The 10,467-nt window shown below is 44.1% G+C and overlaps 1 protein-coding gene across 1 annotated transcript; it reads left to right on the plus strand.

Annotated features, from left to right (window-relative positions):
* The first annotated feature begins 5,654 nt into the window (after positions 1-5,654).
* On the plus strand, positions 5,655-10,038 carry STRIT1 (small transmembrane regulator of ion transport 1). The gene is made up of 3 exons (XM_035335198.1): positions 5,655-6,326; positions 9,668-9,767; positions 9,850-10,038. The coding sequence occupies exons 1-2, from the start codon at positions 6,314-6,316 to the stop codon at positions 9,760-9,762; spliced, it is 108 nt and encodes a 35-aa protein (XP_035191089.1). The 5' UTR covers positions 5,655-6,313; the 3' UTR covers positions 9,763-9,767; positions 9,850-10,038.
* The last annotated feature ends 429 nt before the right edge of the window (positions 10,039-10,467 follow it).

Raw genomic sequence — 10,467 nt, forward strand, 5'->3', positions numbered from 1 at the left:
GAAAAGAAAAAGAAAAAGAAAAAGAAAAGAAAAAGAAAAAGGAAAAGAAAGGAAAAGAAAAAGGAAAAGGAAGGAAAAGAAAAAGAAAAAGAAAAAGAAAAAGGAAAAGAAAGGAAAAGAAAAAGAAAAAGGAAAAGAAAGGAAAAGAAAAGGAAAAGAAAAAGGAAAAGAAAAAGAAAAGTAAAGCGAAAAGAAAAATAAAAATAAAAAGAGAAAGAAAAAGAAAAAGAAAACCCACCACCTGTTCTGTGTGCACGTAACCCCAGGGTCTCAGCTGAGTGATGCAGCAGAGCTCCCTGAAAACCTGAAGCTGCTCCGTCTGCCACAGGAGGGTACTGCAGCACCAGCGTGGGAGCTGCTGCTCTGCCCCTTAGGTTTCCTCTAAGGGCTTGGCGTTTGCCTGTCTAGCATAGTAAAGCTAGTTCTGCTCTTGCAAATAAGATGATTATTATTATTTTTTAAATCTGTGCATGAAAGTAGCAATTGCTGAATATTTTTTTTGACAAATTTAATTCTGGTTGGATGAAACTTGGGAATGTTCTAATGGCTTTTCAAGGCTTGCAAAGCTGTTTTGAATTAATAAGTGTTTTGTTCTGGTAATTTTAAAACCAAAATCGTTATCAGCCATTGTTTTTAGAGACCAGTGGGGAGCTAATGTGTAAAACGTGTAAATGTCTCCACTGATACTGCTGCTTCTCTAAGCTAGAATGCTTCCAATGATATTTGATAATTGTAGTTTTTATTATTATTATTATTATTTATTTTTTTATATTATATTTTATTTTTTTTACCCGATATCTCAGCATCCAGCTGAAGAGTCCTGCGTGTACCCTGAGCCATAGGAAGCGGTGTGTGGAATTACATATTTAAAGCTTAATAAATGGAATTTTTCAGGTCTCAATCACTCAACAAATAAGTCAATGCTCTCCTGTTGTACTGATGCTGTAGATGTGAGTGGAAGTCATCTAGCAATTTTAAGGGAGTTTCCAAATGCTGAGATGGGTGTGACTAAGAAGAAAATGCCTCTCACTGGACAGATCTCCCATGTGCACATCTATTTCGTGAATGCAGTAATCTGATATTCTCACATGCTAGTCTGCAGGTCACAGGAGAGCATGGCAAAGTATTATTATTATACAAGTCAAGAAATATAAATATAGCCTTTGATTTATGTGGTAAACCAGTTTTTAAAGGAAAAATTAAAAGAAAAATGACTTTTTAAAAACTGGTGCCAATATTACAAAGTTCTGTTTGTGAAGTTGATGTGTCCCTCTGCTCTAACACAAAGCAGTGTACCCTAGAGTTATTTATACAAATTGTACAGAATTTTGAAAATTAAACGTGTTTCTTTGCCAACCTACTGAATGCTGCATGTAGACTTTTAGGTGTTAGAAGTAAGGCTACGAAAACTTAAACTTGGCATTCTCGTACTTGCTATCCATCTGCCTGATACAATTACAAAGATTACAGTGTACTCTGAACGTATTTGTTGGTTAAAGAATAAAGATTGCCAATTCCTTTTGCAAAGCGGCCAGTATTTTAATGAGGTGTTCTGGCTGTTGCTTCTCAGACGTCAGACACTAAATCACTCGAATCCACCAGAAGTAACCCAAGCTAATGCATCTGTGCTGCTGTTCCCAAGCAGCCTCTGTTTGCTTTCTCTATTGTACTGCCGGCATTCCTCGGGGGGGCTGTGCTGTGAAGCAATACTCCATGCAGTTCGAAAGGGGAGTTTGCCTCCTACTGAGGTGGTGCCTGATTGTTCATAGCGAAATCTTTCCCTAACACGTTGTTGGGGAGCAGCACCGGGGCAGGGAGAGGGGGCCTGAAGCGGAGATGTTTGCGCGGGGCCCTGTGAAATGAAGGCTGCTGGTTTTAGGGGTGCTGCCTCTGGCGTTTGGACTGTGCCCACTGCTGTTCAAGGGAACCTAGCTGCCGGCTGCATGGCGTGGTGCTGTATCTGTAGGCCTGGTGGCCCCTGTCGACTGGTTAAAGAGCCGTACAGATATGTTTCTGCTAGCGTTGGCTTGATTCTTCTCACTGTTCCTCCTGGGCCGGCTGCAGGCCGTTGTTGCCCCGTGCCTGCTCACCTTCTGTGCCCGCTGCTCAGGCGCTGGTCCCCTCCATGCTGTTTGGCCTGGTGCGGGCACCAGCAGCACCAGTGGCTCCCGAGGCCTTCCCTAACACTTCTGGGGCAGAAGCAGTTAAATCGCTCCGATAATGCTGCTGTCAGTCCTTCAAAGGGCGTCGGGCTCACGCAGTTCCACCCCGTAGCTGCAGGAATAGCCAGAAGATAGGGATCAGCAGAGTAACGCGCTCGGTAGCGCCAGGCGGGCACTCTGGCACGCAGCTAGGGACATTGTTCCCTCACAGCCCTCGCCAAAGCTTTGGCACAAGGACAGCGGCCGGCCCGGGGCTCTGGCTGCGCCCCACAGCCAGCAGCATGGGCAGCTTAGCTGGGAAACCGATGAGTTTGTGAACAACTGCATTCGTAACAGCCCGGCAAACAGTGACTCCGACAGCAGCCTCTCCTTTTCTGATATTTTTTTTTCCTTTTGGCAAAGCCCACAAGGATCCGAAGGCAAGAGTTTAGTATTTTCTAAAACATCGGGTACTGCTTTTCCCCTTAAAATGGCTTTCTCTTCCGGAACAACGTATAGCCCCGCTGGCTGACTGGGTTCCTCCTCCGAATTTTGGCCCTAGTTCACTGAAAGCACTGAAGGCATTTAAAGCATCTAAAGTGCATTCCTAGCTTTGAGCAGCTAATGGCACCGAAGTCAGCAAGATCACTCAAAATACTGCTTTAAGTGAGACTAATCTGCTGAGTACCTCAGCAAAAACGGGACCTCAGGGCCGACGGCAGTTAACCACCCGAGTCTGACATGAATAGCAAGTATTTTGGCATTCCAGCACAAACACAGAGGGAAACAAAACATACGCGAGTTATAGTGTAATTTGAAACACAAATCAAAATGAGGAAATTGTTTTTCTTGTGTATTGTTCTTCAGCTGGTGAAAAAGTAGCTGCTTATTTGCCACGAATCATTCTCTTGCATTTTTTCTCATACACCATGTGCTCTCCCGGTTTCTTATAGTTTGGAACCGGCGCCCTGCTTTTTTGGCTGTTGGACTGAAATCTATGTTATGTCTGCAGTTCATTCCTCCATTCCAAGCTGAAGATGTGATGTTTAAAATAATGTCTATATTGTCGTACTACATTTTTTGAAGTTACAACTTTTATGTTCTCAACCTCATCCTTTACATTTGCAGAGTACGCTCACTGTGCTGGCAGCTAAATGAGGGTAGTAGTTACCAAAACCGTTTCGAACAGCAATGACGCTCTGTCCTTGCTTAGGGCAACTAAGCCTGGAAAGATCCCAATCTGTGAAGGTCAGATCGTCTTGTTAGGAATACATGGTTCATGTATTCATGGTTCAGAAATTATTTCCATTAGATCAGATGTATATATATATAAATAGAAGAACCAAAAGCAGATAGGATTCTTACAGAAAAAGCTATGCAGCAAATGAAGTTATATCGTAATGAAGAGTGTTGTGTTTTATGTTTTTAATAAACGTATGACACGGGGAGCAGACTCATATTTCTTTTTACAAAAAATCATATTCTATCTCAAAAAGTCTATTGTTCTACAGCAAAGCTAGACAAAGAGTGCAAAGCTTGCTATTTATTCTGTGCTCAAGATGACGCGATACTATGTATTGTACATTGCACAACAAAATGTTATATAACCCCCATTTTTTTTTTAAGAGTATGCCCATTTTGGACAACAGTGACAAAATCAGTTCCTTATGCTGTGCTTGAGCAAAGCGTATTTTCAGGGTAGCCGTCTTGCTGAAGAATGTCGGGCAATAGCCAGCAGCGGAGTCATACTAGGCATATTCAGTACCAGAAAACTTCAGTACGTGGAGAACTTGCCATTTTAGTTGTTAACACCATATTTGCTCAAACCGATCCCTAGAAACCAGTGGAAGTCTTGATAAGTTTCAGTGGGCAGCGTCTCATCATGCGAACAGAAACACAAGAAGCTAAGAGCCAGTGAGCACAAACTGAGGAGCGGGATGGTCGAGGTATTGATGGCCGAAATTCATGCAAAATTCTCAGGTGACTTGGCTTCACTTATTTTTCTGTAATCTTCTTAGAACTCATGCCAAACTCAGAAGACCAAAACATGGGAACTGTTTGTAGTAAGCAACGAAACCAGTCCATACAAAGCTAAATTCATCATTGATATAAAACAACTGTCCTCGGTAAAGTTTTGCCAGAGTTGAATGTTGCTCCGTCACTTTGTGTATGTTAGCATGGTTTCTAAGGCACTGATCACAGCAATGCAAACAATTGTATTTGAAATAATCCACTGCCATCCACTCTGTTGTTGTTGTTGTTCATTCCAAATGAAAATATTCCGCAGATGGATACAAGTCATGTGTAGCCTGGGGCCACAGTTTCCATTCTTGCATCTAGGACAAAAAAAAAACCAACATCTTCCATGAAAAAAATAACCAGACATTTAATTACCTTTCCTAAGGGTATTTTGGAGGTTGTCTCCCCCAGCTGTTGTGTAGATGCAGCACTGGGCATGCATCTGCACCCTTCTGCTCTGCCTCTGTGGCCAAGGGGCTGAGGGAACGGGCAGGGAAGTGGGAAGCGATCCCTGGAAAGCAGCTCCTGTGGTCAGGATCAGCCGCCCCCTTGGGAGGGACTGCGACTGCATTTCTCTTATAACCAGCTCTAGTCCTTTAAAAATTAATTACTTGGATTCTGATCTGCTTTAGATCTGCCGTGTTTTGTCCACCTTGGACTCTAGGCTCTAACTTGGGTTTAATTCCCTTCTTGCAGGCAGCCTGATACAGTAGCTCTAAGGAAGATGTGATCTCCACAGCCACTGGAAGAGGAGCCAATTCTGAAGCAAGGTGATGACAGAAATTTAATATCTTTTATGTAAAGCATTTAATCTTTAATCAACAAACACATGAGTCGGGAATAATGTCTTTTAGAAGATCTGTACTATGTGTTTCTGAGCCCTTTCTCATCTTCTGGGAGAACACGATCAATCCCTCTGAACTCTGCAAAGATCCGGACTAGATCACTTCGAAACGCCCTGTGCACCTGTTATATGTAGTGGCTTTTGAACAACGATTTGTGTTCTTTTCCACTTCAAAAGCACACAGGAAGCATCCCAGCTTCATTTAGTACCTGGGCATACCTCTGAAGTGGGATTATGTATAAACTTGCTAAAAGTTAGATAAAATGGCCTCCCATGCCTGAAGAAAAGTGTTTGCTTAGGGGCTCCTCGCTGATGTGTGATGCAACCTGCATGTTCCTCTGAATGTTCTGGACAGGATTTCATTTTCCTGGTAAGCTTTGAGTGAATTTCTGACTCTTATTGGTCAACGACCGTGGCCAGGATCACTCCAAGTGATCTTTATATGGAGCACTCCCTGTATGGATACAAGCTGATGTGCAGTTTGTCCTTTTGGCAGAGATCTGGCACTCATCTCCTTGTGTGTTTTTTTTTTTTTAAAAATAAATTAATTATTTTTATTTTTATTTTTATTTATTTATTTTTATTATTATTATTATTTTTTTCTTTTTCTGAATTAGAGTCTGCAGTTTGCAACGATTTTTGATGAACCTCCTTGTATTCTGCTTAAGACACAATCATTCTCAGGTTGTTTTAGGAATGTCCCTCCCTTTAATTTTGTTGGCTACTACCCACAGCAGTAATGAAAGGCTGTGACTGTACATTGAAACCTTTCAGAGGCAAGCCTAACAGTGCACCTGTGCTTTGTGAAGTAGGAGGTACTGGAGATGCTTGGTAAATAACTAATGGCATGAACAGAACTGCACCTACAAGTATTGCCGACTAGGATGTGGCTTTGGTTTCTGATAGGAGGGGGGAAGAGAGGAGACGTGGGAGATTAAAAATGAGCTGGATCCCTGTCGTGTTCTAAGTATGTGGATGCACATAAATATTACACAAACTTGTCATGTGGTTAAGAGACCGTAAAGCTGTCCTCACCCTCATTTTTCTTCTGCTCCAAATAACGACCCCTCTTTGCTCACCTTTCCTTGAAAACCGACGTGTGATTGCAGGAATAGGAAGAGGTAAGCTTGAATACCTTGAACTCCTGTCTTTTTAAACAATTGAATGCATATAGCCAAAAACTGGCATCAGCGAGCACGGCAGCTGCAGCACGTTCCAAATATTGCTCTATTTAAAGCATCCCAAGGCTCACAAGAACAACGGCAGAGGCAAACCTTAAATCTTGTCAATAAAACCAGCGGAGGGAGGAATGGCAGAACCAGGTAAGATGCACAATTAAATGTTAATGTGATTAATGTAACAGCGTATTCTTAAAAATCATAACTCTGAGCAATGTGAAGTGGAAATACTCAGCTATTTGTAAGGTAGTAAGTCTTGTTTGACACACCATAGGTTACTTTCTAGTAAGGAAGTGCAAGAGTTTAAAAGCTAATTCTATTAACAGCAGTGGGTTTAAAGTAGCCTGGGTTCCTCCTGTAGCTTTGAGTTCCACCAGTTTTGTCGTCTTTTGTCCTCTGTAGCTGCGATTTTAAGTTGACAAACACAATTAAACTGAACAATGCAAAAGGAGTTCTATTTGCCAGTAATTTAAATGTACTGTGGAGCTGAAATCTGAGCGTAATGCTAGGTGGACACACGGTAGTTGAGATTTTAACCCCACAAAGCCCAAGTGACCGAGCAGAGTGAAGTTTTAATATCGTATTATTTGCTATAAGCACAATTCCACTGAAGATGAGAAAAGGCATTTTGTAAAGATGCATTTTGTAGTCGCTGTCGCTTTCTATTTATTTCACCCTGAGAGGTTTGGTTGGTAAAAGAACTACAGGCTTAAATGTGGTGTCAGCTGCGAACACAGCTATTCAGGCAGTACTTTTCCTTGTGAAAGGCATTTTTAGTTGGGGGGTGGGGGGCACCTGGGCCTGCTCACACCTTCCCTCCCAGGTTTCTGCTGCCTAGCGTGGAGCTCAAGCTGCCATCACAGTGAGGAGGCAGTAGTCTGGCCATCTGTCACTTCCTGAGATGAAACACAAAGAAAACTTCAGCAAAATCCCGAGGCATTTTGGGGCAAGGAGCATAAGTCTGTGGGTTCGAGCTTGACAAGCTTGCACAGGGGAAAACTTCGCCTCTTCACCTGCCAGGCCTGTACCTGTTTAAATCAAGTGGGAGTTTTTTGCTTGTGTGTTGGGGTAATTTTTTTACCCGTCCTTGTCAGTGCTGTTGGGCTCAGACATTTCAGGGGTGAAGGCAGCCCGGAGAGACCACAGGCATCCTTGTGCTCATGGCAGTTGGTTGGAGTTCTGACCAGGCAGTAAAACCAAACAAATCTATAGTTCTGGATAAAAGGTCTTAAAAAATAAAAAGATAGAGACAAGATGAATTTTATCAGTATATTTAGGGAGCACCTAGCTTATAATCTCTGCTGCTGCAGCCTGTGGTTGAGGACTCCTCGGTGTCACTGCTCCCTGGGCATCCCGTGGTGGACAGCTCCAGGAGCGGTGCTCAGTCTGTCTGGCACGTGCAGAGGAGCTCTCCTGTAGCACAGCAAAAGTGCTGTGCTTGCCACACTGACCAACGCCAACTTAGGTAGAGGGGTCACAGCGAGATTCCTTTATTCATTTTTGCTGCCACCCAGAATTGTTCTTTTTGATTTCAGCAGGCTCTGGCTCAGACCTCGGAAGCTGGGCTTGGTTTCTTTGGGTCTGTTTGGAGGCAATGCTCGTGGCTGCTGCTCAACGACTCATGTTTCCCTCGCTGCTCTGCTCTCATTTGCAGCCATAATAGTAATTGTAACAAAACCTCCCATTTTAGGATTTTGGCTGGCTACCTGCAGGGCTCACTGAGGGGGTCATTTCTTTCTTTCCAAAGCACAGCTCCTTAGGAGCGTCCTGCTCGGCTGCTGTCCCTCCACACCTCATCACCACCTCAGCGTGAGAGCCGTGCCGTGCCGAGGCTCCTTCTGGCTCCGTGGCGAGGGTGGCACTCGATTTTCAGATTTAGGCTTGGGATAATTTTCCCATGGACCAAATATTGGAACCTTGGAGTTTGCCACCTTCTTGTGAGGCCTAGAAAATGGGTTACCTGCTCAGACATCCCCTAGCCATGTCCGTATGTCATGCTTCAGCCTCTCCTGCTTGTGGCATAACATGCAGCATTCCGCACAGTCACCTTACTCTAGCTCAGGGTATCTGTCCCCTGACGCGCAGGAGACCACAGCAAATGATCTCACGGTCATTTCTGTTCCTAAACCATGAAACACAAGTACTCCCAAAGGCTCCATGAAACTCTATCCCTCAGAGCCAGCTGCTCGCTGCCTCCTGACCAATGCTGGGCGCAGCATTCCTGCTGGCCCGTCAGCGACTGCTCGCTGCTCTCACCTTCCTGCGCTGAAACTGCATCTCGTATAACACAACACCATGTTCAGCAGACACGCTGGCAAGCGAGCAGAGCTCCATCAAAATATTTCCATGTACTCCAGGAGGATCCAGCCCTTTATCTGCAATAGGACCTTTAGAAAAAGTGGCAAGGGAAGAGAAGTGATTCCCAGCAGAATTAGCTTTCCCTTACCAAGGGTCAAACAGTCTTAAGAGGAAACAGGTAAGGGATTCCCCTACACTATGCAAGGTGTTGTGAATAGTTTTACGTTATTTATCAATCTGATAACTAATTAAGTAACTAATACAACCTCAAAGCTTGGTATGCTGCTTTCTGGCAACCTTCTGCTGTTTGCAGCAAACTGATGGAAGGGCCTTTGAACTTCTGGCGCTGGACGGACACCTGTTTATTTAAAGGCCCGTTCCTGCTTTCTGTGTGCTTCTTGCAGCACCACCACCGGCCCTTGCCTCTGTGTCTGTTATTTATGAGCTTGTCCTGGTACTGCCGGACGGGGCAGGCAGGACATCACGTCTGTGTGTCCGGCCCGACTCAGGCAGATGGGTGGTTCCTTCACATTGGAAGTTTTTCTGTTATTTTCATCCTTTAATGTGGGGCAAACCCTTTCAGTGGATAATTGCATGAACCGTAACTACCATGTACCAGGAGAGGAGAGGGCTCAGCCAGGCACCGTGCCCAGAAAGCGCCGAGGTGAGCTGCGAGCCCCTGAGGCACAGTGCCTGGCAGACCTTGGATGGTTGGGGTTTGGAGCTCACACATCACCCCCTCACTGTGGCCCCAGGCACACCAACCATAAATTAAACAGGTGCAGTATTAACTAATCACTGCACGTTTAATTTACTGTTGCCAGCCTCGTGAGACTTGCTTCTGGAAGGTGCTGTCAGGGTACTGAGCCCGAAAGTGCTGGGGGAGCTGCCATCAGTGCAGCCCAGCCCAGATGTTCTCCCGCGGAGCCCAAGGACAGAACCACCTTTCTGTCTCCTCTCTGGTACTTTTGGAAGTGCTAAGCCCCTGGCCTATCTGATTGCAGAGCCCGGAGTGTGGAAATCTCTTGGGGGTTTGCCATGGATATGTAGTACGTGTGCCCAGACAGGGTGACTCCGTGCCAAAAATAGCAGTCATAGATGTGGCCCAAGCTCACAGGTATCGTTTTCTCTGTGATAATTATGATTTTGTAATGTGACCTTTCTGAAGATCCTCTTTTGTCTTTCAGCCCCAGTCCCGCTTTCCCGTCTCGTGGTCCCTATTCTCCTTGCAGTTGGCTGGATCGTGGGTTGTGCCCTGATGGTTTACATCGTCTTCTCCTGACAGCAGTAAGCGACCCGTATCGTATCCACCCCTGCTCGCTTTGGTGTGCATGGCTACCTTGTAAATGTAGCTTTCTTTGTCTTACAGGACGGAAGAATTTCCAATGATGTTGACTGGAAGAACCTGAAAGTTAAATTGGAATGCCGATGACAAAAATATGTATAAAATGAGTTATTTTTAATATCAACGCTAGATGTGGTGTATACTTTTTATCTGCAGCAAAGGTGTGAAATGCTAGTTAGGAAGAATCATTAAACCAATTTCCTGATTTTCAAATGGTTTGTAACCGAGTGAGTGGTTTCTGGAGTCCAGTGGTAGGTCAGATGCCTGCCTGCTCCCCGTCCTGCTTTGTTGTTACCGTCTTGAATTTAAGCATTTTTGGGAACAGCTTTCCTAGAGTTACCGGTGCCATGGCAGATGAGAACATGGGTTAAGCTCATTTGTGAGATGTGGCAAGCATGGGGAAGAAGTATCTCAGTCTATCTGGGAACTTTTAAGTGAGTTAAGACAATTTTTTATTTTTTTTTAGTAAACTTTATATATATAATATATATATATATTTAAAATACTGTGGCTGTATACTCTCCCTGTCCCAAGATCTGAAGTGTCTAAATACATTTTCTGAAACTACATTACCTTTTTTAAAAAGCAAGCAAATGGTGACACAAATATACCACTCTATAAATCAAAGAAATCCTTTAGAAA

This window comes from Oxyura jamaicensis, chromosome 9 (genome assembly GCF_011077185.1).
Source record: "Oxyura jamaicensis isolate SHBP4307 breed ruddy duck chromosome 9, BPBGC_Ojam_1.0, whole genome shotgun sequence".
NCBI classification, from domain to species: domain Eukaryota; kingdom Metazoa; phylum Chordata; class Aves; order Anseriformes; family Anatidae; genus Oxyura; species Oxyura jamaicensis.